The sequence below is a fragment of the Dermacentor silvarum genome, chromosome 1 (genome assembly GCF_013339745.2).
Source record: "Dermacentor silvarum isolate Dsil-2018 chromosome 1, BIME_Dsil_1.4, whole genome shotgun sequence".
Classification (NCBI taxonomy): Eukaryota; Metazoa; Arthropoda; class Arachnida; order Ixodida; family Ixodidae; genus Dermacentor; species Dermacentor silvarum.
In genome coordinates this window covers 124,885,020-124,912,152 of record NC_051154.1, presented here as the reverse complement: position 1 = coordinate 124,912,152, position 27,133 = coordinate 124,885,020, and the positions used below count along the sequence as shown (strand labels likewise).

Sequence of the window (27,133 nt, the reverse complement as noted above, 5' to 3'; positions counted from 1 at the left end):
GCAATAAATGCAATGCTGCAAAAAAGTTTTCAAATTAAATAATAATTAGCCATTTTGCAGGTGATCAAATTTATTTCCTTGTCCTATGGCTACCACAACAAAAGAAAATTAATAAAATAAAAATATACATGTGCAGAAATTTGAAATTCTGCTCTCAGCACTTTGTAATATGCAGATTAGGCTTTCTGCTAAAGGAAGAATTATTGCTCTAGCTGTTCTAGATCATGAGATATCACTCCGACAATCTGGTGAAGTCAACCAAAAACAAGTTTTGAGAAAAGTGAGAAAACATGCAAAACCTTTTTATTTGCAAATTTACAGCTGGAACAGCTCAGTAGGCACCAGACATGTAGTCCTGCTGACTTCCAGCCCCTGTGTGCCGCTTTTTCGGGGACTGGCGCAAGTTTTCTGTTGCTTTGCCCACGTTCAGTTTGGCGTAAAGTCCGCGAATCGACCGCGCGCAGTCGCTCGTCAGATTACGCGCCGCGCGATCGGTCGCGTAATCGCGCGGCGTCAGCTTCGCCTTCACGTAGCTCTGCCACGTTTTCGTGTGAAGAGCCCGACGGCTGATGTCCATCAACGAGAAAATGTCATTGAACGCGGTCTGTCGGTTGCCCGTTGCCTGCATGGCACGCGTAGCCAAAACGTTCACAGCAAAGGAGTTCATTCGCTCGGCACTATCAATGCGCGGCGAGCTCCACACCGACGTAGTCTCTCCACAGTTTGCGCACATAAAACGCAGCTTCACAGCGAGTCCGTATTCCCGCTCGTCTCGGACGATTTCGAAAGCACCACTGCAGTTTTTGCACGTCGCAAACGTTAATGAAGTGTTCACTGCACTCAAATCCACAATCGTAAACGTAATCCCATCAGCCGGGCGAAGTGCATCGTCGGTACTGTCACCCACGAACTCGCGTTCCTCTCCGTCGCTGGAGCGGAAGATAACGCCGATAGATTCGCTTTGGCTTTCGCCGCTTCCTCCTTCAGCTCGGAGGGTTGCCGGTAGATCGTATCTTGCCGCGAGTGAAGGTCGAAGGCTTGGCGGCAGACGGACTTTGAATCGCAGCAGCCGCTGCGGTGGTTAGGCCTACCGTTGCTGCATCGACGATTTGAGCATCAAAGGCTGAGGTTGTGGCGTCCTGGTCGTTTTGCGGCGTCGAGCAGCGCACTTTGCAGTTTTCGATGGGCGTCCGTCGCACTTTTTTAGCACCAAACTTGTGCCGCGTGCGAAATTTGCGCACTGTTTTCGACAACGCAGCACGCTTTCTCGCTGACAGTGGGGCAAGATGGCGCGTCTCAATGCGCGTCTCCAAGCGCGCAGCAGACGGTGGCCATGCCGTTCCGCCAATTGGGAGGCAAGCTCAAGTCACGTGCGCCAAGTGCCGAATAGGAGAGCGTTTTAGTACCTTTTTTTGGCGCGCAGTTTTTAAGTGGCCAATAGCTGAATGGGGCCCGTTCTGGCGGGAATTTGAAGGCAAAAAGCGGCTCTTTCAAATGAGACCAAGATGTCCGCGCTAGCACACGTGGAAGAGCAGGCGCGCGTTTCGGAAAATGTGCCGTTTCAGCGTCAGTTTAGCCTGAAATTCAGCTAGTACATGTCGTATAAGGCATCATTGCGGCTAAAATATTGACATTATCGGTATGAAATTAACAATATAGGTGCAATAATAGCTGTACATTCCAACAATGCAATTTTAAAAAATCGAGTTTTTTCGCGATTTTTGGTCGCCACAACCCGTGTCCCCCCTTAGAGAGACCCCGCGCGCCAACAAAAAAAAAAAGGGGGGGGGAAAAAAAACGCGGCGAAAATTTCACCCTCTCTCAAATGGCAAGGTCGCCTATTCTGCGTTGCGCCGGAACATGCGTGTACGTGCCGACGTCTCAGCCACGCTACGGTAGCCACGCGTACAAAATGGCAGTGAAGCCTTATTTCTCCTTTATGCTTCCTCTACTTTCTAGTCACGTGTTGACCTTGCACGCTGCCGTTATGGCGCAGAGGGAAGCAGCGGCGCTGTCCCATTCTGGCCAAGCGATACATGTATACATGGAGTGCTATGGAAAAATTGACTTGTGTCTGAAGAGACCGCACTATATCCGGTCCTGCACTACAAGCGGTTACGTTATAAGTGGTCTATACTGTACAAAAGTTCTTGAGGCAGATGGGTACACGCAGTACTCCGGAGCGCGATTCTAAGGTGCACTCCCGGCCGTCTTCGTGGACAAAACTCCACTCCCTGCGCGGCCACCAGGCAAATGATCACGTCCGAGCGACGTTTACACCCTGCAGGTAAGAACTGTGACCTTTAGAACACGCTGGAAATCCTTACGTCGATGCGCGGCAGCAATCACACCGTCCGAGAAGAAAGCAAAACTCAACGGCGGATACCTGTCAATGTTCGGGGCGGTTTGTCGCACTTTCGTCGTCCGTGCTGAAGTCCGACGAATCGAAGTCGTCATCCGAGTCTGTGCTGCTACGATCATCCGCAAATTCGAGCCCAGATGCGTCGGAATCCGTCGAAACTCACTGTTTCCGTGGAGCGGACATGCGCATCCTAGATGCCAAACGACGAGTGCTTGTCACTCTGGCTTTGCAGGCGCTTTAAAAATCCCCGTGCGGTGGAAAAGAGAAACACAAATCCGAAACTGATAAAATAGTCTTTAATGCGCTCGATGGCGCTAGCTGTCCGAAGCGCTCGGAGAAGCGCCAAAATTCGAACTTGTATCATCGAGAAGATACTGTCGACGGGAATAGGCGCGGTCACGAAAGTGTTAAGTTCATCCACGCTGTGAGTTGTTCCTTTTCCATGAATCATCCCTACCTGCGTGTGCCGTCCTTCTCTCTCCGTGCGAGAGCTACGCTTCTAGCAATGAGAATATTTGGGGTTTTACGTGCTAAAATCACGATATGATTATGAGGCACGCTGTAAGAGGGCTCCGGAAACTTCGACAATCTGGTGTTCTTTAACGTGGACAGGCATGGTATAGTACACGGGCCTGTAGCATTTCGCCTCCATCGAAATGCGACCGCCGCGGCCGGGATCAAACCAGCGACCTTCGGTCAGCAGCCGAGCCCCGTAACCAATCTACCACCGCGGTGGACTGGCTACGCTCGGAAAGACTCCACACATCCCAATGGACGTGTTCCTTAAAAGGTCAAGGCGTAATGCTGTCTCTGGGCGACTACGCAAGACACAGTCAGTGAGAAATATCACTCGGGTGTGAACAGAGGAGAATCGGAAACACATAGCCACCACTGTAAATATGTCTCCCCTTCTCGCGGTGCCAAAGCAGGATGTTTTTTCATGCCCTAAAGCGTCGTCGGTGCCTCAGACTTAGCTGCTGACACTTTCGCTAAAATTCACTGTTTTATATGCGACAAGCGTCAACAAAGGTATTCATCAGACATTTTTTCTGCACAATCAACAACCGCTAATTGCTTCGAATGTTCGAGACAGCAATCGACAGTACGTGTTGCTGCTGTAATACTACGGCTAATGCGTTACTTTGGCGTACTAGGTAAACATTACTTCAACAAACTGAACTAACTTCTGTCATATTTCAACATGACTTCACTGTCATATGTTTAAATGCACGATTTCACATGTCCGAATGCGAAGACATCCTCCTATCTCGAACCTTCGAGGTGGTGAATTGAACATATTCAACAGATATCTATGGCTGTATCGTCAAAATCTCATATCTGTTCGCCGTTTTATCTTTTTGCGCTCGTTATAGCGTGAAGGCTGAGTTTATTTATTTTGAGCGGCATTCGCGGCCCCGCAGCGACCAAGCAGCGACCTCGCCTCAGCCACGGGTACTGTGGCGCCATCTCGGGCCCTCTGCACAAAACGCGGACCAAAGTTCCCCCTTTTCGGAGGCGCCGTTAGTCCACCTAAAATGCTTCTAACACCATGACGTGGGGTCCTGGCCTGTAGCACTGCCCTCACCATCGAGGAGAAATCTTTATGGCGAAAGCAGTTGTGAATTGTGTCCGGCGTCACTGCGTTCCAGGCACTGATGCTTATGGCCGAGAGCACATCCACAACATAGTTCTTGCCGCGGTCCAGACACAAGAGCACTCGATTGTTCTTGCCGCGGTCCACACACAAGAGCACGCGATTTAAGATGCGCGATCGGTAGTGAACCTTCAAGTTCTTAATCGCGCCCTGGTCCACGTGCTGCAATACACTGGTAGTATTTGGTGGCAAAAACTCTAAATCAATAGCCTTGAGATTGTTTATGTCCCCATGGGCACCGCAGTTGTCAATGAACATTGTACAGTCGCCTAGCGATTTTTCGGACTCTGAAAATTGGGACTTGTTGGATATTCCAGACTTCATAAATGCACCGGCAGGGTTTTCATTGAGCTAATGTATTTTCGCGACCGATTTTTCGGATAAATTTAGGCTCCTAAGTTCGGTTTTCCAGACTAAATCGCTCGTTCGAGCCACGCTACCTGTTCTTGGAGGCCGCCATGTTGGATTTTCAGCTGGCTTGCCCAGGCTTGGCTTCCAGTGGCCCGCTGTATAGACCTTTTCATCGGGCGAGGAGGAAAGGGCGCGCGACGAGCCTTTCCTCCTCTCTAGCTTGTGCAAGCCGGCACGGCGCGGCTTGAATGTGTTGCCGGTCGCGAACTGCGGAACGATTCGAAGGTGTTTTAGCTAGTTCTGAGTGCAATTTACGGGATGTTAGTTCTTACGAGGTCATCGAACAACCACTGTGTAGCCTTTAGGTGCAGCAGTAGCTGCAGTATCTGGAAATTTCTCTTGGATATGCAAAAATGCGACGCGCATCATCAGCCGCGGTGTGTGCGTGTGTTGTGAACTATGTTGAATGTTGTGGGGGTCTTCCCCAACCCGTAGCGCGTATAATCGCAGCTACGTAGGGTTCGGGCGAATAAGGCAACAAGCGAGTCACCTCAACAACGTTTATTGCTGTGGGCAATAAAACACACTTGCAGAGGGAAGTCCGCTCTGTGTAATAAGTAATAAAATAGGCTTGCCTCGTCGCGTGTGGTAGTCACGCAAACGAGGTCACTCACATTTTGCCGCGGGTAAATCCATATGGGCAGGTAGGTGTAGCGAGGTCAGAGAGGCCTGGGGGTCTCTCGGTCGCGCTCTTTTATACCTTTTTACCTTTTCGCGAGGGGAATGTCCTCCTCGCCCGCCGGATACTTTCCCTCACGCACGTCACGAGAGGCGAGCGAGAACCGGGAGAGGGCAAAGTGCATCTCTCCTGTGTCTGCCCGGCTCCCGCTGCACTCACTGTGCGCGCACTAGATGTCCGCCCAGCTCCCACCGAGTGCGCTCCGTGCACAAGCGACGGCGAGCGCCCGCGGGAGAAGGTGGCAGCGTGTGCTCCCCACAATGTATCGGTTTTCACTCGACAAAGAGTTGTGAAACATTTGCATCAGCCACCAGCATCGTTCTAACGCATTTTAAGTCTAGTAGACTTCAAAACACTATGTCTACGTTAGCCTCCTGGAAGAGGCCTGCAACACAGCGAGCGCTGCAGTTAGCAAACCAACATGATACACACAACTACTTCGTGCTTAGATCGGCATTGCCTTTTTGCCCTGTAAGGCACAATATACAAAGGGGATCGCATAAAGAGAATTCAACAGCTATTTGTAAGGGCACAATTTCTGTAACGTGGGTGTATGCCTCGTGAATGACAACTTATGAGACTAAAAAAGAAAAAAAAAAGTTCATATGTCCTCCTTTTGTGGAAAAATAAAACGGAAGACGGGATAACGACGCTATAAGACTCCGCGTAGTCGTGCCGCATGCATGGACCAGTTGGACCACACGCTACATAGAACAAACAGATCTATAACACAGCATTTAGTACTGCCTCGCGCGCTTGCACAGTCTGCAGCTGGTCGTTTGACCACTCGAAAAGTGTGATTCACACGGTACGGTATGCGGTTATTTTTAACCAAACTATTTCATTTGTGGGCGGAAAGCTTGCCCAGCAAACAAGGCAGATGCCCTGTGTATCTACACATAACAACTTGAACGCTTCTCAAAGTAAAGAGCACGACTTATTCTCCAGCAGAACGGTACCCGTGCTGTTAGGATCATCAATTGTTTCGTAACTACTCATTGCAGCTAAACCAAAGCTTAGAATTGCAGTGCTGAGAATGCTGCAGTAAGGTAACATTCGTGAAACGAATTTTCAGAAATACCTAACTGATATCCGAGGCTGATTGTAAGCTCAAACAAACGCGCACATCTCGCACTGGGTGCTCCGTCCGCCCTAACGCCAACAGAAACTCCAGCCGCTTAAGACGACGAGATTGGCAATGGTCTGTCTTTGACACTGACCCCGATGGTCAATCAAGTCGTCTATCAAGTCGCTCATTGAATTCATGCACGCTAAATTATGGCCGCCAGTGTTCGCACAGCAGCTGGTCGCGATGCACATGGCGGTTGTGAATCCGAAACCTCTGCGAAAGCAAGGGCGGATTTCTATTTCAGCGCGCCTAACGATTGAAATGCTAATTAGAGGTATAAATGAACATTTTATTTTTCACAGCCTACTTTCTTCAACGTCGATTTTTTATCGCAAGTGGCAAAATTGGTGTTGGGACGGCAAAGATAGATTCGTTTTTTTTTTAAACGGCAGTCCAGATATAGCGATGATCGGTTATAACAATCGGATTTGTCGTTTTTCTTGATATCGTTATAAGTGGACTACACTGTATCTAGTTCAGGATAGAGGGCGCTCTTTAGCACCATTTTTGCAGTGCTCCCTGGGAAAGCAGGAGCCCCATTGCGCCGAAAACGAAGCTAAACACTCGCTTGGGCGGCATGGAGCACAAGAGGCACTGCTGCGCATGCGACATGTGGTACTGCGCTGGTCTCTACACCAAATATATTAAATATTCGAAAAAATGAATTGTAGATACTTGAATCAAGGATTGAATTCTTCGAACGTTCACTACAGTAAAACCTCGATAATTCGAACTCGGTTAATTCGAAATTTCGGTTAATTCGAAGAATTTGAGCGGTCCTGTCATTCTCAATGCAAATTCTACCGGATAAATTGAATGGCCTGCGTGGCTCTATTCGGATAATTCGAAGTTTCTGGCTGGTAGCAATGTGCGGCGGTTAGGTTAGGGTGCTCCGTACAGTCGCCAACCGATTTTCCGAGCTCGTGGGGACAGAAAAATAGTCCGAAAAACTCGTTAGGCCGAAAAAAAGAAAATTATTAGTGCGGCTTAAAAAAACTCTAATAATGCCCTGCCTCATACTACGCTTAGAGGGGATCGACATGCTTGGATTTGCGCAGCAGTGACGTCGTCTCCGTGTACAGTCGACACGAACGTCACCGCGTTGGCGATCTCCGCCAATGGAGTTCGCCATGGAGATCCAAGAAACGAGCTTCGCACCGCTTAGCTCTCACGAAGGCACAGGAGGTAGCGCCGATCACTGAGACATGGGTCTCCGAGACACCTGCTCAATGTACACGCCGAGTTCAAAATAGTAACCGAAACTTTAGAGATAATAATTAAAAAAAAAACGCTGAATTAACAAGCATGGAGTCAGCGCGCACGAGCGCGGCCGCCGCAGCGAGCGAAGGTTCGTGCGGTCTATCGCTTCAACGGAAACTGAGCGGCGAAAGCACAGCGCATACAAAGGTCAGGGCCGTCTGGAGATCGCTTTCAAGATGCGGTGCGTGCGAGAACCCGCTCCGGCGCTAACATAGAGTTTCTCACTATAACACCTAGAGGGTAAACTGGTGCCACCGTCTATGCGAGTTTCTTAAAGGGCTGCCGTGCCCTCATGGGAATGACGGGATATGTGTCTGCGAGGCTTGTGTTGGCTGGTGTTGTACGAGGCTTCGTCTAAAACGTGGATATGGCTACACAAATAACGTGTTCTTAAAATAAAATCTACATAAAAGGCTTTCATTCACCCATATTACATCTCTCAATAAAGTTTACTCACATACAATGCAGCATCAAGCGAAGAAAAGCAAGAACAGATGACAAGTTGTTCCAAACAGAGCGAGAATCTTGTCGTCTGCCCTCGCAACTTTAGCGGCCAGCTGATACTTTTTACGTTTCATAGAATTGTGCATCCAATAGTATGTCCTCAAAATTAAACCAAACATGTTTTTTGTGTAATAATAAAGCTAAAGTAGTTTTTTACGTCCTGTTTTATCAGGAAAAGAATCATTGTGACAGACGGAACGGTGCTAGCCAGGCGCGTCTTCAAGGCGTTCTGGCTCTCCAAGAACGATGCCAATCCGAATCCACAATATACTGGCATTCCCTTGCATACCACGGCGCAGCAGTGCCACATTTCCCTCTAGGTTTTTTAGTGTGAAACTCTATGGGCGCTAAGTACGCAGTTGTTAGAAGAGTAGAAGTCGCCCCCGGCCTTTCGCGTGAGGGAGGAAGTCGCGTTTACGCTCCACCGTGCGTTCGCTCTCCATGAAAGCGTGCGTCCCCCGCGCGCTGTCACTCGCGCATACGGCGGGCGCGCAGCAATAAAAAAACATCCCACAATAAATGGCTACAACGATGGTGCTGAGCGCATATACTAGAAAGGAAAAAGTGCAGTACTCGAGCGTTTGTCAGCCAAGGAAGAGCGGCCATGGCCTCCGAGACTGGAGGATGGCGCGAGCTCTCTATTGATAGCGCGCGCCTTCCAGTCTTGGAGGCTATACAGCGAGCCACTGCAATCCAAGCTACTGCAAAATCCAACATGGCGGCCTCCAAGATTGGGTAGTGTGGCTCGGAAAGCGCGATTGAAAACCGAACTTTGAGGTCTCAATTCGTCCGAAAAATTGGGTGCGAAAATGCATGAACTCAATGGGAACCCTGACGGTGCATTTTTGAAGTCTGGAATATCCAGCAAGTCCAAATTTTTGGAGTCAAACACCCCCACGCCCGCTTTCGCGGCAGTTATCGATTCCGTGAACATCGTCCGCAACTTTGTTGACTGCAGTGCGGGTGGTATTTGTATGCTACGTACTGTGAGCCAGCTGGAGAGCATGCCACTAGGGGCGGCGAACTACTGCGCCAACTAATCCCGCATCAGTGATTGCTTCGAGTAATCTTTCTCGGACATGGAAAATAAAGGTGATTTCTTTTTGCGGCAAGTTCTTGCTTGTTTTCTCTTTTTTTATTCATTTCGGTTAATTCGAAAATCCGCTTAATTCGAAGAACTTTCGTGGTCCGGCGACCTTCGAATTATCGAGGTTTTACTGTATTTGATTTGATTTGGTGATACTATTCGAATATTCGCATACCCCTACTTAAATGTAGATATCAGCACTTTTTTGCTTAGAACAATCGAGCTTCTAGGAAAGCACTATACAGTAAAACCTCATTAATTCGAGAAATAGAATCACTTTCGGAGCTTTGTGAGCGAAGAGCGCCGCAAATGTGCGATGCAAAAGAGCAAAAACAGCACTAGCGTCCAACTGAAACGAAGTGGCGGAATTCGCATCGCCATAGTCATTTTCCACAATGAATTACAGTAAAATCTCAATGATACGAATCTTGTGGTGTCGCTTGAAATATTCTTATCACCCACAATTTGTATCATCAAAACATACACAAAATCAAGGAAAAATTAGTTTATTTTTAGCAGGAAAAATTTCTAATAGTGCAATCCCGTTGATATGTTCCTCGCTGCTGCATTTTCCTGGCTGTTACGTTGCACTATCATGGTTCCGACCTAAATCCCACATTGACTTCCATGTATTAAGTTCCCCGAGATACGTCACCAATCTGTAATGTTCCTGCATCTTATGTTGCGTTTGAATGTAGCGGCCACGTAAATTTAGCGGTGCAGCCAGCTTGTACGTTGCAACAAGCGACCGGCACGATGCGGATACAGCGCCTGCGCCATATCTTGAAAGCAATTGCGCCTAGTGCCGGTAGCTTCTTAAGCGCTGTGCTTTCGATGTTTAGTTTGCTTTGAAGCGAGAGACAACGCGAAGGTCAATTCGTTCACTGCTGCTGCCGCGCTTCCTTACTGCAGCATTTAGACAACGAGTGTCCGCGGTCATTGAGTGAGATGTGTTCTAGTTTACCAGTGCGCGCGTGACGCCGTGCTTGTTTAGTTAGTAAATGATTGTTTACAACTTTATACAGCCGATAAAAGTACTATCCTTAGTTCTCTGCTAATTTGCTATTGCTATCGTTGGCTCATCTTTCGGGTTAAACTATGCAGGGGTGGGACTCCTGTGCCAATTGCACATTTTTGATACAGATGCAAATTCCTGCGCCAAACACAGAAAATTGACCAAAATTGCGCCACGCTGCGCCAGAACGGCTTCGGCAGTGGCCGCAAACAGCGAGCGGATTTATTCTCCGAAAGAGTGCAGCCATTCAAATTACGAACACCGCTTGACGGCACTTCCCGCAGAGTTTCTTGTAATTTTCGCGCTTATAACAATGGAATTTTCGGCGCATCCGGCCGATGCGCGCTGCCGGCTGTTGTTGCTGCTTTCGGAATGGCTAGTGCGGCTGTGTTTAGAATGCACTAGAATATAGTTGAGTGGGCTGAGTCGTGCAGTGCTCCCTTGCTGAGGTACAAAACAACACAAAGTAGGCTGAGAGCGCTGCGAGCAAACTAGATATTTCAGAGGCACACGCTGCAGCGGGTGAAGCGGGCGGGCGTCTGTGTCCCAAGGCCGGTATAACATAAAACTATTCCAATCTGTTTTTATGCCCATATGGGTGAGACGTGAGCCATTTTGGCCTATCACGAAGGGCTAATGGCGAATTTGGAATAAAAAGGCGCAGGTATCACCCGAAAGGCGAAGCATCGATTGCGATAGCAAATTAGTAGCCAGATATATAAGAAGCAAGGATAGTAGTTTTATCGGCCGTATAAACTTGTAAACATGTGTTCACTCACTAAATTCACAAGCATGGTGTCACACATGCACAAGCAAACATGAACACATTTCTCTTGATTACCGCAGAAACTTGCTGTGAAAACGCTGGAGTGTGCAAGCGCCGCCGGCTGCAGCGAGTGAATTGACTTTGGGCTGCCTCGCTTCAGCGCGAACTAAGTGGCGAAAAACAGCGCACACGACGCTATCAGCACTCGCACTCTGTCCCTATCGCAGGTCGCTTTCAGGGTAGGGGTCTTGCTGTGCGAAGCAGCCGCCGGAGTAGAATGACCCCTCCCTCCCTTCCCCCCGGTGCCTTGTGCGCGATGGAAGATGGCGCGCTTCGTCCCCGTTTTCCTCCCTCGCGTGCGCGAGATTGAGCCGCCATCGTCGGCCCATCCCCACGCTTTCACTCGCACATACAGTATACGGCGCGCAGCGATGATGTTATCGCCCCAGAACTTTGTATGGAACATCACGGCGACGGCGACGCCAGAAATGCGCCTGGAGTGTCCATATACAGTATGGACCGCTTATAACGTAACCGCTTATAGTGCAGGATCGCCTATAGTGCTTATAGTGCGGTCTTTTCAGACTCCCGTTACTTTTCCCATAGCACTCTATGTATACACGTATCGCTTATAGTGCAGTTGCAGGAAACGAAATACCGGTTACAGTGCAGCTGCCTGAGAGTACAGAAGTCAGCAGAGACGGTGAACGCTCCCCTCAAACGTGCGCCCCAAGGAGTGCTCGAGGAAGAGAGACGAAGTGGAGGAGAAGGGCACGTGGTGCGAACGAACAGCCAGTGAGGCTAAAACCAGAATCTTGAGTGCGAGTCGTGAAATATCATGGCGCGCATAGCAAGCAAGGGCCATGAAACTGCCAAGGCCGGCCTAGCTCGCTTCACGATAACGGCAGTAAACGAAACTTCAGGGAGAGGGCGGCGCCGGCACGGCACGGAGAAGGACGCATGCAGAGACCAGGGAATGTGAGGGAGGAGGGCGGTAGGGAAGCGGATTTCGCCTTGGCAACTCCGCCGCTTCGGTGGCTCCCCTCGCCCTCCCTCGTACCTCCCTCACTTTCAACTGTCACCATGCGGCGCTACAGCCGGCCCGGCGCCAGCTCCCCGAAGTTTCGTTTTCTGCCGTTATCGGGAAGCGGGCGTTGGCCGGCCTGGGACAGCGCCACTGCTTCCCTCTGCGCCATAGCCGCAGCGTGCAAGGTCAACACGTGACTAGAAAGTAGAGGAAGCATAAGGAGAAAGAATTGTTCACTGCCATTTTCTACGCACGGCTATGGTAGCGTGGCTGAGATGTCGGCACGTACAAGCATGTTACGGTGCAATGCAGAATTGGCGACTTTGCCATTTGAGAGAGGATGAAATTTCCGCCGCGTTTTTTTTTTCTTTCTTTCTTTTTCGCGCACGACATTTGGCTTCTTCGATTTTCAATTCTGGCAGCCAGACGGCAGCCAGCTAGTTCCGGTTCTAATAGGAAGTCACGTGAGCTACGATCCCAAGACAACCTGGAGCTGCCCGAAGTTTGCGAAATCGAACGCCGGGATAGCGGTGGCCGCGGGATAAATGTAAACATGCTACCAGCATGGCAGCGACCGGCGTGGGCGGCGCGTGCGAGGTGTAGTCGGCCCATTTCTGCGTTGCCACCTTGAAAATATACAGCTGTATTCGAGACAACAATCACTTTTGCGAGATTTTGCGTGACTGGCACAGCGTAACAAATGGCCTGCGACGCGTCCGATGCCAAGACTCAAAACCGCACGTAAATAATCGCGAAAAAGCGATCACTCAAGGATGCCTCGAGGAGGTCGGCCACCGGTGACATTTGAAGTCATTTGACAAGACACCAAAAAGCGGGTACGTCATCACACGTAAAATTTTGTGCCGATCAAAATGTTTGAATTCGATTTGAGAAAATGTTTCGGTTGATAGCTCTCCTGTGCTGAAGGTGAGGGCACTGCGGCTGGCGCAAGACGTACCAGCGAAAAGCTTTACACGAAAAATAGTATTGGTCGATATTGGTATTGGTCGAGAGCAATAATTAACCTAATATACGTGTGGCCACTATTCATCTCAACCAGTGCATTCCTTCACACATCAACGGCGGTTTCGAGCTGCCACCCAAGCATACGACAGAGAGACGGAGCGAACATGGCTAGCTGCGACACCTTCGCTATATAACTGCAGAAAAAAAGATATCGCCGCATATACGCAAGCGATGTGAAAAGGGATACCACTAGAGAAAGATGGACCGAAAAGGCACCGCAATGTGGGGAATTGAGCGTCTACAACTTCGCGAACAAGTTGCGCAGAACACGATGAAAATACCATGCAAGCATAACCGACAGTGCCCACGGTGACGCCGCGCGCGATGTATACGACGGGGAAGAAGCATTCACGGCATACATACACACACACACAAAAGGAAGCTTCAAATGGTTCACCGCTGCTCGTATGGCAACGCTTCCGCAAGGTGGAATGGTGCGTTAGAACCCTAGTAAGATAACGCTAGAAGCAACGCAATCAGTGATCCACGCACCGTGCCGACGAGTACGCAAGACGAAGTCCAAAACCACAACAGCCGGGACGGCGCGCGCTAGCGTCAACGCAAGCCAGTTGGCTGAGCGAGGTAAAAGTCCTCAAGCGCCCGCGCTGCAATCCGTCAAGTCCCCACAAAGATGGCGGCGAGCGCGCAGCGCCCCTTTTTGTCTTCTGCTAGCCAGAGAACTTCCAGAGAGCAGCCAGAACAAAATCGTCCTGGCTGGTTCTGGCAGCCCGCGGGTAGCCAGAAGCGTCTAGCCCGAGTAAAACGAACGCGGTCGGCAGAGCAACCCCAGAAAAAACGAAGGCGCGCTGGCTGGCTCTGGCAGCCCGCGGGTAGCCAGAAGTGGAAAATTGAAGAAGCCCATTGAGGGTTCTCTCCTAAGCTTTTACTCTATGGCGGTGCCAGCTCAATGCCGGTCGGAGGTGCCGCCGCATGATTTGGTTTGAATTAACGAGATTCGACTATAAATTGAATGCAAACGTTCTAGCCGCATTCCTCGACTGTCGCATACGCGTGGCGGCTCGGTGCACATGTTTTGCATATGTGCAGGCCTTGAATATTGTTGCTTTGGTTATAGTGCGCTACCGCTTATAGTGCGGATATTCGCAACTCCGGCGACTTATGTTATAAGCGGTCTACACTGTAATTGCTATCGCGACAAAAACAGATTGGAATAGTTTTACATTATACCAGCTCCGGGTTGCATGATTGCGGCTCTCTTGGTCTGCGGTGACATATGGTGACCCAGAAACTTTGTTACAGCGTCGATTGGACCACATAATTTGAGAATATTTTCCGCCATCGTCATGAGCGTAGGTGCGGGAATATATAGTTTGATCGTTGTCCAAGCGATGTTTCTAGCTTTACAGGAAAGCATGTGCCGAGCTGCCATTCGACCCACTCTTCCATATTACCTATGAAAGTACGCTATAACTGTACAAAGCGCACTTCTACTGCGAGCTTCCTGTTGGTTTATTCTGTGTTTTGTCGTGGTTTCGAAGTGCGCTGACATATTCCATTATTCCACCAAAATTCAGATTGGCCTGCTCAAACTTCAAACTGCTTCAAAATGAAATTTTATCTGCTGCAAATTGTGCCAAAATGAAATTTGGTCTGCTCCAAGCTGCTCAAAAATGCTATTTTGTCTGCTCCAAACTGCTCCAAAACGCATTTTGAGCCGCTCCAGAAATTGCGCCAAAATGACTTTGGACAGTCCCACCCCTGACTGTGACTTCTTTTTTTTTTTTTTTTTCTTGGTCCCTTGAAAAACGTATCAACGGGTTCTACTAGCCGTGTGCGTTTTCTTCTTGCCCAAATCAACAATCGCCTTCTGGAAGGCGTAAAAGTGCGCGCGCGTGATCTCACGGATGTTTTCTTACGCCACTGAATGCCTCAGCATGTCGAGTGCAGGGAGCGTTTTGGCTGTCATGGCTGTCGCCATGGTCTTCATTGCTGCAGCGGTCCTCATCTTCTTTCTCACTGGTCAAAGCATCGGCTAGGTTGTGATGTGGTGCGGTCCGCTTGATGGAGGAACCAATGAGAGATTGCGCAGCCACCTGATGTAGCTGGTTTCTTGGCGACTATGGATCCCGCGAAGATCCCGCTGGGCCGGCTTGTCTGTGGCGGTCGCTCCGCTGGCTCGGCCACCGCGCTGCTGTTGCTCATGTGTTCACAACAGACGATGTATTTCGTATTAAGAGCAGTGTATTTCAGCCGGGGAATGTTAGGAATTCGTATCGTACAGAAATTCGTACCAGCTGTGATCGTATCACCAGGGTTTTACTGTATCTCATTTAAATGTTCTGTTACTTCTGCGAGACGTGAATGCTTATCACGCTCGCAAAGCGAACGTGCAATCAATATAGTAAGGAATGTTCTACGATAGCATATTTAACGCTTTGACTGGGAATAAACAGCATCGTCAATTTGTTTTCAAAGCATTATTTCAATAGTTTTATCTCATTTTTCTGATGTATCATTTTTCTCCTGCACAAAAACCAATAAACCTTCAATGTGTTGCAGGCTTTGTATCTTACTGCACCTGTATTAAACCTCACATTAAAAGGTAATTGCATATTGCATCGAATTTCTTTTGTTTATGCTGGTCGTAACATATCGCAGTATTCTAAGAAACTACTTGTCATAAACATCCGTGCCTTTCCTTGCTTCCCTCTATCTACTTCCTGTAAAACACATGCAACAATGTGAAAAGCAGGCAAACACCTTGCTTTTATAAGCAGTAGGTAACACTATAAACGAAAGCAGATAAAAATTGTGCAGTGAAGTCAGCCGGTGGCATCGCTTCCTGTGAATGATAGCATCTTTTCAAGTGTGGGTTCTTGCATGTCCGCAGCTCATAAAGTGTGCAGACGCATCACGAGGCATAGGCCGTGCCCAACAAGATGGAGGCAATGTTGCTAATGAGTTTACAATTACATGTATTACTGCATAAACTCGTATAACCGTATCCCATCATTGCTCAGCCGAGCTTGCTCCAACTCATATTCACCAAAATTATACTCGGCTGACATCACGAGGCATAGGCCGTGCCCAACAAGATGGAGGCAATGTTGCTAATGAGTTTACAATTACATGTATTACTGCATAAACTCGTATAACCGTATCCCATCATTGCTCACCCGAGCTTGCTCCAACTCATATTCACCAAAATTATACTCGGCTGACCTTGCTCTGACTTATATTCATGAAAATTATACTCGGGGGAGCTTGCTCTGACTCGTATTCATCAAAATTCTACTCAGCCGAGCTTGCTCTGACTCATTCACCAAAATTTACTCAGTCGAGCTTGCTCCGACTCATATTTATCAAAATTATACTCAGTCGAGCTTGCTCTGACTCATTCATCAAAATTATACTCAGCAGAGCTTGCCCTGACTACCACGTGACAATATCATGGATAGTTTACTCAGCCGAGCTTGCTTTTACTCATATTCACCAAAGTTCTGCTCAGCCTCATGGTTACGTCCAAGTCTTAGTAAGCCGATGCTTGAGTGAGTTTGCCGAGCTATACATACATTGCATATAAGTACGTGTTGCATCGGATGAAATAAGTACAGCCGTACACATTGCAGTTAGCTTTATAGAATTTAATTGACCGTTCTATGAAAGCTTCGCTTCATGTCAATTCTAGCAAATGCATTGGATCTCCATCATATTTTTTTGCCAATGCTGCTGGCTATCTTGGCCATTACTACGTGGCCACATTTTGTACATTTCAACACAAAGTTGAAATGGGACTGTGGTGCAATATATTAAAAAAAAGATGCTTGCCTCACTGCAAGTACAACAATCAGAACATGATACAAACACATGCACATAATAAAATGCACAAAAATGCTAAATACGTGAACAGGCAGAATCAGTTGTCCGCCACCTATTCCAAAAAAACAAAAGCAGCACAGGCCAATGATGCAATGGGACCACGCATAATCATTCCCCTTGCGAGGTACATGGGCTATAGGAGAAATACACATGGAACTTAGCAGTTACCTCAAGGTAGCAGCTATGGACGCTGTTACATTCACAGCTGGCCACTCAAGTGTGTTCAGTCTGTACTTGCACTTCGGCACACTTTTTATTGTCTGTATCTTAAAACTGTTGTCTCCTGAAAAAATTGACAATGTTTGGATTCTGAGACTTGCCAACTCAAATAGTTTTATTCTATTTTTGTTCATGAAGAAACCTCATACAAAAGCTTAGAGATATGTCAGTGCCCCCCCCCCCCTCACTTTCCCTCAAAACATGTGTAGTATTTCATTGTCATTCAAGCAGCTTTTCAACAGCAAGAAGGGGAATCAGCTTCCCCTGTTTTGAGCATTGGGTTAATGCAGGAAATTCATGAATTTCAGGGAGGCATAAAGTTTACTAATACAATCGATTCGGGAATACCAGATTAGATTGTACCTTCACGCTTTCCTTGCACTTTCTTATTTTGGTGAAATATTCTTGTTTGAAATGGCTCCTATTAGCATGCTCTAACATTGGTCTAATTCAGATTAAGTACATGACTAGCTTAACAGATTTGGATGCTGGCTTTCATTTCCAGGAAAGGAGCCATAGCACCTGTTGCAGTTGCACGTGTTTTTGGTTATCTGGGGTTTTCAGCCCCACCTTTAAGATAAGGTGCTGAAGCAGGTAGAAGCTCATGCAGGCCATTGGTGGATAGTTTCGATAGCTTTTTACCTTACGCTTGCCACTATGAGTACAAAATTCTAGCATTCTATTTTGTTATTAAACAAACTTACTTCTAACAAGGTATTTAATGTTTGCTGTGGGGCTACGTCACTGCGCTACGTACTGCAACATATCAACTTAAGCTTCTTGATACAGATTCACAGCATACTAACAGCTCGAGACAGGACGAGAAAGTTGACGACGCCCATGTCTGTTAGAATGCTATGATACTATGTAGACACGTGACTGCAGCTCCTAAAAAAAAGTGGTGTCGGCTTTTACGCCTTTCGAAATATTCGGAGGACTTGCATGCATAATTACAGCACACACGCCGTCACGGAGGAACCAGGCTGGCGTTAAGATTAAAGTTGACAATACAAATTCTATTGCACGTTCAGTAATTACACACAGGTCATTTGCAGCTTCCTTCAGGGGCAGACGTGAGCTTTTGAGTTGGTGCTTGCTGCTAAGTTTGGTGCAAGAATATTGCTAGGAGCAGGAACCACTTATGCGCAATTACGAGCAATATACACACATAGTTTCTTAAGAAGCTGATGTTAAGCACTGGTAACGCGAGGGTTTCTCTGTGTTGACATGACGACTTCGCTACAGCCGAATTCCGAATACTGCATATTCGATAAGGGCAGCTATATGGGCTCGTTGATAGGTCCTCTTGTAATTTGTTGTATCGCAGGAAAAACGACACGGACATAAAAGACACAGCTGTTTACATCCACCATGTCTCCTCGCATTGAACTTCATAAACCGCTGTTGCGCACTCCAAAACAAATTAAACTTTGAAGCATTTTTAAATCGCAAAACACTCATATTAGTTGCTCCTATTAAAGACCGGTCAATAATTTTGTAACGCACAGGTTTTTCATTACATTTGAAAAATTATGCGAGGTATACTACAAAATTTGGCAGCAAGTAGTAGTAAGTGGTTCGTGGGAAAGGGAAAGGTTGGCGCTATCTTCTGCAGCCCTTGAGAGAGCACGGCTCAGCGCCAGGCAGCAAGCAACCTTGGGCATCGCATCAGCCACATTGTTGAAATCGCAATCGTGTGAAATGAGCCCTCTAAAAATCGCATTGTGACGCGCGCGACTGCGTCGATTTTCATTGCTCCAGTTGCAGCATGTGAAATAGCCTTTAGCCGCATGTCTGAGGATTCCATGTGCAAAGCTTGGTCACGAAGCCTGTGTTGCCGATGTTCGGAATGCTTAGCCGCGGGTCTGAGATGTCCACAAATGGAGGGATCAGACACGCTACTGCGATGACCGCATAGCGCCTGTTTTGACACTTGCCGAGATTACGGAGACTACTCAGAGCTTGTGAGGAGACCGCAACAAGCGGAGCAGACGACGTCATCGCGGAGCGAGCACCAGGCCACTGGCGAACCGCACTGGAGTAATGTGGCAGTCACGGCCAATCGGAGACTCCGGAAAAACCTTCAAACATTTGCTTTTTGTGTGCATGTTTCTGTATGGAGGTGATAGCTGAAGCGGCAGATTTGAAGACGGAGAAATGCGCTTTCCAAAGAGGCCAAGATGGCGGTGCTCAGATGCGCCATTCTGGAGATATTGTGGCTTAAAAAACGCTGTTCTGTCACGATTTCTGCGAATTTTCTTGCCATCTTGGCTGATACCACAAATTTTTTAGAGTATGTCTATGTGGTTTTCATTGATGATATTTCGGAATCAGACAGCACAAGAGTTATATAAACTGAAAATGGGATTTTTAAAACATCAATTTTTGGGCCATTTTTCGCGATGTGAAAGCCGTGTCCCCCCTTAAGTTCCCCAATACGCCCATTATATTTATATTAACACGCTTTTCCTACAAACCAGTTCGATAAAACTGCTGTTAGCCAGGTGTTTGTTGTTGTGTCATTAGGGTGTCCAAACAGAACTGAACCAAAACCGAAAAATCCTTTTTTCAGAAACCGGAACGTAAATGGAACACTACAATTTTTTTGCATTCTGGAGCTTTTCATTGTGTGTTACTTGCACTCATCACCCACCCATGCTATGTGGTGTCTCAGACGTGCTCTTGGGACAAAGGAATTACAACACAGAAGTGCAAACAATCAAAAGGGCACTTTTGCGCCTTTTATACAGCAATGCCAGCTAGTTGCATTACAGTGACTAGAACATGCCTGTGGGTGCTGACGAATCAAGGAAGTCAGACTCACTGTGACACAATATCGAGCGAATATATTGACTCCATGCCAGACATTAACGCCCAATCGTTCACGTGTACAGTTGCGCAAACGGTGGCACGCTTTAGCGATCGTGTTTGTCCATCTTGGCCCCCCTCTCCGAAGTCTTTCGTGGTAGAGTCCCACGAAACATGTCAGCGACTGTGCGGCCGTCTGTGCGCAACCTAAAAGAGCAAGAGGCAACTCCCTTTAGCACTTGAGTAACCCCATCATTTGGTGACGTTAGCAGCGCAACACTTAGGCATCTCTGGTACTATTCTGGAACTACAATGAGCGGCAGCAGTGCACAGCTCCGTGCGGAAGCCAGATTACAGGAGATGCGAGAGCCATGCGGAGAAAATATCAGGAAACGTGTGAGAGTCGAGCATTCCCACATCCCCCCAACCTTAAATCGCTACACAGTCTGGTGAAACATGCCACATGGTCTAACATTAACACGTGGTTTGCGAACAAGAGGTAGTAGATGTGGCAGTGGCCGCGCTGAGGAAATGTCCACGCACTCTTATCCAAAACAAGCCGAGGAATTTTTTGGTGGGGGAAAAGCTTCTCCTTATATTCAAAAAGATATGCTAAATTTGTTATATCTCTCATCTTTTTTTCTTCGGGGTGTATTCAAAGCTGGAATGAGAAAATTTTTGTTCAATGCTTCAGAAGTCACGGTAAATTGAGTGTGAGCGTGCGAAAGGAAAAGCAGCTATTGAGTAATGTGGTCTTAGGAAACGGGTTTGAGTGCATGTTTGCCTCCTGGAGTCCAGGCCAGCTACACAGCTTGAGCAACAGCCTGAGCAACAGCCAATCTCAACTACAGTCCAAATGCAGTTGAGTCTCATTTCAGCAGTGACATTGTCAAGCTTGGTGGGACTGAACCTCCCTAAGCTTTCCATTGTAGACCTCGAAGAAACTTTTGCTTTATTGGTAATATTAGAGCTATTTGATGAGATCACTCTTCATTAATGTTCTACCCGTCGTGGTGGCATAGTGGCTTTGGCATTGTGTTGCTAAGCCCTAGGGCACAGGATCGAATCCCGGCCAAAGCAGCTGCATTTTGATGGGGGCGAAATGCAAAAATGGCCATGTATCGTACAATGGGTGCATGTGAAAGAACCCCAGGTGGTCAAAATTAATCTGGAGTCCCCCACTACGGCATGCCTCATAATAATATAGTAATTTTGGCGGATAAAAACCCCCAGGAAAAAGAAGAAGAAATAGTTAATGTTTTGTTGTTTCTTTATTCTTGGTCATAAATTGCAGCATTTTCATGTGCAAGACATTTAGAGCACATCTCTTAGAAAATAAAGGAACTTATGCTTAGAACCTGTAAACAAGATCTTTCCTAGCTGCGAAATGAAGGTTAAGAGCACCGACACTATGCCAGCTCATAAGTGCTGTGAATAGTGCATTTGTTTAATCATTATAATTGGGCTGGGATATACATATACTATACGCACACATTGAAAATTTTGTCATTCTGATACTGTCAATTCATATATTGTTGAATACCATGTGACATTTGGTTTTACATTTATTTTTAGGTACGAAGAAGACAACATGCTAAGACTTACATTGACCAAGAAGGAAAGGGTGAGTTGCTTGAACCTTTATTACCATTAAGTATCAATTTCATTGATGTTTGTGAAAGTGACATCAAAGACTATTTCATGCTTTGTTTATCTATTCTTGAAAATTTGAATCCAGACTTCCTACTTTGTATTATAGGCTTTACACTCATTCAAGTGCATGTTTCTTGGAAAAATGTGGGTTGAAAATGCCTCTTTGTATTTCCTATGCTTCCGATGAGTTAACAACACAACCCGATGGGAGTGATATACAGGGTGTTTCACTTGGGCCAAACTTTAAAAATATGCAAATGACACGTAGCTGTACCAAACCAAGGTAATGTTTGCTGTCTCTTGCAGATACTCAGATTTTTTGCATTCTGCCTAAATATATAATTAGTCGTAATTAATTAATCAACTTTCAATTATTATAGTTAGATAAAAAGTGTAAATGAGAAAATTGTAGAGCAACATGAAAAACTCCTGATACAGTGTTCTGTTGCCCAATACGTGCTATGTAAGTGTTTTTCCGAGCGTGAAAGAAGCCTGCGAATACACGCAAAATTGCCGCACGACTGGCCATTCCAGGCACTTTATGTGTATTCGCGGGCATCTTTCACGCTCAGAAAAACACTTTTACGTATGACGTATTGAGCAACAAAAGGCTGTATCGGGAGTTTTTCATGTTTTCATGAGAACATTGACACCTTTCATCTAACTATAAAAATTGAGAAGTTGATAAATGAATTATGAGTAATCATCTAATTAGGTGGAATGAAGGGGTGCAAAAGCTGCACCAATTGCGCCATTTTGATACAATTTCGTATTTGTGCGCAGAGCTGCGTCAAAACCGTGATATATGTCGAAATTGCGCCACGCTGTGCCAAAACGCCCGATCAGCCGCGTTGGCAACCTACAGCTTGGACATTGCCATCCAATCCAGTCCGATCCAGTGGTGCAGACGAGATCCAAACACATGCCCAGCCGAACGTTGGCGTGTTTGGTGGTGGGCGCAGAAGAATATTTTTGCTGCTGGTTGCAGTGCGGGGTGTTGTATATGCAGTAAAATCTCGAGAAGACTCGGAGTGCACGTTGCTTGCAGTAACGAAAGAAGTTCGCCATTGCCGCGTTGACTTAACAAGATCCTCACTGTATACGTGCACGTGGTCATGAGCAGAGTGGGTACGAATATTCCACGGGAAAATTGCTTGTACGGTACAGCAAGCGACCCGGCACTGGACGGCGTGAGCTTTGTAGGCGACGCAATGCACAAAACTAGCTAGGGTTCAGTTCTACGCAGCAACAGGCACCACGTTGCAATGAAACGGTGCCGATTTTCGCTGTACACCGCCGAAACGCCGAAAGATTGTCAAACAGTAGCTGCATGTTTCGATTACCGCCGGAACGTTGTGACACATCGTCACAAAAACGAAAGGGAACCGAAACTAAAAAAACTCGCGAAGAAATGCATGTGTACTTTCGACATGTTTGGCGGAAAAAGTTGCGTGCAGTGCGCTGCTGGGGCGCGATCGAGGTCATTGTAAGGTGCGTGCCCCCGCAGGGGCGTCTGCGTAGGCAGGCGTTTGGGGGGTTGCGACACCACGGACCCGAGCACACGGGGGTTGGACCCTCCCATGCGTCCCCGCAGGGGCGTCTGTGTAAGCAGGCGTTTGGTGAGTTGCGCCACCACGTACCCGAGCACACGAGGGTACCCACCACGAGGGTTGGACCCTCCCGCGTCTAATCGTGCGCGGCTTAGCCGTGTTCGTGGAAAAGGGGATCCTGGGGGTTGAGTCAACGCTGAGTGTTTGGACCTTTACGGCCCCTCGGCCGAGGCAACACGCCCCTTTGGCCTCGGCTTCACGTAGACGGCACCCCCGTACTGACCCACCCGGGGGAAATCGGTGATCGCCTTTTCCTGTCCCCCTCTCCGATCTTTCTCTGCTCTATTTTTCTGTCTTCACTGTCCTGTCATCTCTTCTCTTCTGTTACTTCCTCACTTTTCATAGGTGGCTTGGGTTAACCTTGTGTAGGTGCCCTCTCTTGGGTTTATATATAAGGTTATAGCGGCAATGTACGGCTGGCGCCTGCAGCCTTACACGTTAAGTGCTGCAGCGTCCCCTTGTTGGACTCTGCCATTGCTGCCGAAGTACACCAAACTGATGTGGGAACACCTGCTTTTCCCTGGCTTCTTGATCGTCTCCCTCAGAAGAGGGGACGCACCGATGTGATTTTGAACCTGTTCACCTGACCCAAAGACATTTTCCCACGTTTTCAAGTAGTCCACAGTGAAAGAACCGAAAAACTAGCAAGAACCATATCCCCATTTATAGTTGCAAAAAGCTTGACCAACACGCTAGGCCCTGGCTACAAGGTCACCAAAATGCCAAGCGGGGACCTTCTCCTTGAGCTACGTGATAAAGAGCAATAAAATAGACTCGGCAAACTTGTTACGTTTGGTGATGTCCCAGTTACCGTTTCACCGCATCGGTCCATGAACGCAGTACGGGGGGTAGTATCTGAAGCAAACCTCATCGACCTATCTGAAACTGAGTTGTTGGAAGGATGGAAGGAGCAAAATGTCACGAATGGGCAGCGCATTGTTATGAGACGGGACAATAAAGAAATTCGCACGAAACACCTGATACTTACCTTTGAATTGAGCGTTTTGCCACAAAGCATTGAAACAGGCTACACAAAGATATCCATAAGACCATACATCCCAAATCCTAGGCGATGCTACTAATGCCAAAGATTCGGCCATGGCTCGCAGAGCTGCCGTGGTCGACTCACCTGTGCTAAGTGTGGAATACAAGGTCATGCCTCAGACAGTTGTGAGGCCACACCTCACTGCGTTAATTGTGATGGTGACCATCCAGCATACTCCCAGTCCTGTCCAAGTTAGAAAAAAGAAATTCTAACACTGAAAGTCCGTGAAAACATATCGTTCAGGGAAGCACGCAAAAGGTGCTCACCATTCCACACTACCACTTATGCTGATGCGGCGCATCAAGGGGCAGCGTCGCAGCGGCTACTGCCACCTGCTCAGCCCGCGCGCAGTGAGCTGTCGCTTGTGGCTCCTGCCACCAGGGTGGAAGGAGCTAAGTCTACTCCACCCAAACAGCGAACAGGCCCGGTTAACCTACTGTTGCCGGCACCACAACAGTCCTCGGTGGCAGCCTGCGCTTCGCGTAGCGAACCCGCAGGCTCGCCAGCAGCTCCCACAGTTGGTGCAGTCAAGGCTGCCTCACCCTCACCGGCCCCTGCTGGAGCTGGCAACAGCCGGCGCAGCTCAGGTCCAAAGGCAGCCCCATCGACATCCGGGCTGGTGGGCGCAAATGTCTCGTCCTTTGCGGCGAGACTTTCTCGTGAAACTTCTCGCTCGCAAGAGCGCGTGTCCGGCGCCTCACAAGAGGCAATGGACACTACACTCAGAAAAGACAAATCCCGTGTTACAGGGCCTGGAAAGGGCTCTGTAATCTAATACAACACTTCCTTTTTTTTTTAGTACACACAGCACCCATTTACTTTCAGTATGGCCACACAAATTATACAATGGAACATCAGAGGCCTTCTTAGGAACCTCGATGATGTGCAAGAACTTCTCCACGAACACAGTCCAAAAGTGCTGTCTGTACAGGAAACTCATTTAAAATCGACACATACAAACTTTCTTCGACAGTATGTTACGTTTCGTAAAGATCGCGATGATGGTCTTGCATCATCAGGCAGTGTTGCCATTGTGATTCACAAAAGCATAGCATGTCAACGTTTGCAGCTGCAAACGCCCCTTGAAGCAGTGGCAGTTCGACTTGTTCTCCTTAACAAACTGATCACCATTTGCTCGCTATACATACCCCCACATTACCGCTTACACAAACACGAATTTCAGTCCTTGATAGACGAATCGCCAGAGCCCTATCTTGTTCTTGGGGATCTCAATGCACACAGCAGTCTGTGGGGCGACGCTCGCATCGATGCGCGAGGCCGTCTAATTCAAGATTTTCTTTTCTCATCCGGTGCATGTCTGCTTAACAAAAAAGAACCTACATATTATTGTCTTGCAAACAAAACCTTTTCCTCTATAGACCTCAGCATAGCTTCTCCATCCATATTACCTGAACTTGAATGGGAAGTTATAAAAAACCCTTACGGGAGCGACCATTTCCCAGTACTGCTGAGAGCACCAAGACAATACGAATCTCCACCACAGGCCCCCGGTGGAAGGTCAATGCAGCGGACTGGGATAAATTCCAAACACTTACCAGTAAGCTCTCGTGGGCTGACATTTCATCACTCGGAATTGACGGTGCCATCGAGTAGTTTACTAATTTCATAATTGATGCAGCTTCTAAGTGTATTCCCCAAACAAGTGGACTTTCTAGCAAACGCCGTGTTCCGTGGTGGAATGAACAATGCCGGAACGCACGTAGGCAGCAGAACAAAGCATGGAGGCAGCTTCGCGATTATCCTACTGCTGAAAACCTTGTCAATTTCAAGAAAATCAAGTCCCAAGGTAGGAGAACATGCAGACAAGCCAGGAGAGATAGCTGGCAAACATTTTTATCAAGTATCAACTCGTACACGGATGAGGCCAAGGTTTGGAACAGGGTCAATAGAGTAAGAGGACGACAAACACATCCGCCTCCCCTGGTACACACGCAGGGAGACAGCCTGGAGGACCAAGCGAACCATCTGGGTGCACATTTCGAACATCTGTCCAGTTCATCGCACTATTCTCCAGCATTTACAAAATACAAAGCAGCAATAGAAAAACAAAAACTAGACCGAAAGAGCACCGGGAACGAGCCATATAACCTACCTTTCTCCCTAGCAGAGCTGCATGCATCACTCACGTGTTGCAACCAATCTGCCCCAGGCTCTGACCGCATACTATACGAAATGTTGAAGAACCTGCCCTCTGAAACGAAGAAAACCCTTCTCTGTCTCTATAACTCTATCTGGACCTCCGGCGAGATCCCCTGTGCCTGGAAAGAGGCCATAGTGATCCCTATCCTGAAGCAGGGCAAGGATCCATTGTCCGTACCGAGTTACCGGCCCATAGCTCTAACAAGCTGCCTCTGCAAAGCTTTCGAGAAAATGATAAACTGCCGTCTGATACATTTCCTAGAATCAAACAAGCTGCTTGACCCATACCAGTGCAGTTTTCGCGAGGGTCGATCTACCATTAACCATTTGATACGTATTGAGGCACAGATACGTGAAGCTTTTGTTCACAAACAATTCTTTTTATCTGTATTCCTAGACATGGAAAAAGCCTACGACATCACATGGTGGTTTGGAATACTGAGAGACCTCTCCCACTTTGGTGTACGTGGTAATATGTTAAATGTCATTGAAAATTATCTGGTGAATCGCACATTCCGTGTTCGAGTTGGCAATGCTTTATCATGACCTTTTGTGCAGGAAACTGAAGTGCCACAGGGTGGGGTGCTCATTTGCACTCTCTTCATTATAAAAATGAATTCCTTGTGTCTATGCATCCCACGCAACACGTTTTATTCAACGTACGTCGATGATGTACAGATTGGATTTAAATCATGCAACCTTGCAATCTGTGAGCGGCAGGTTCAACTTTGTCTGAACAAGGTGGCTAAATGGGCAGACGAGAATGGGTTCTGCCTAAATCCACAAAAGAGCACCTGCGTCCTTTTTTCTAGAAAGAGAGGACTGTACCCCGACCCCAACATTGACCTTCAAGGACAGCGTCTATCTGTAAAAATGGA

At 47.6% G+C, this 27,133-nt stretch overlaps 1 protein-coding gene across 4 annotated transcripts in view; it reads left to right on the top strand.

The window, feature by feature from the left end:
- LOC119435994 (neuroguidin) overlaps positions 1-27,133 on the top strand; it is a 93,571-nt gene that overhangs the window by 42,753 nt on the left and 23,685 nt on the right. For all 4 annotated transcript variants that reach the window (XM_049673247.1, XM_049673242.1, XM_049673248.1 and 1 more), the window contains exon 9: positions 21,363-21,411. In XM_049673247.1, the coding sequence (XP_049529204.1) occupies positions 21,363-21,411 (49 nt within the window). The remainder of the gene's footprint in view (positions 1-21,362; positions 21,412-27,133) is intronic.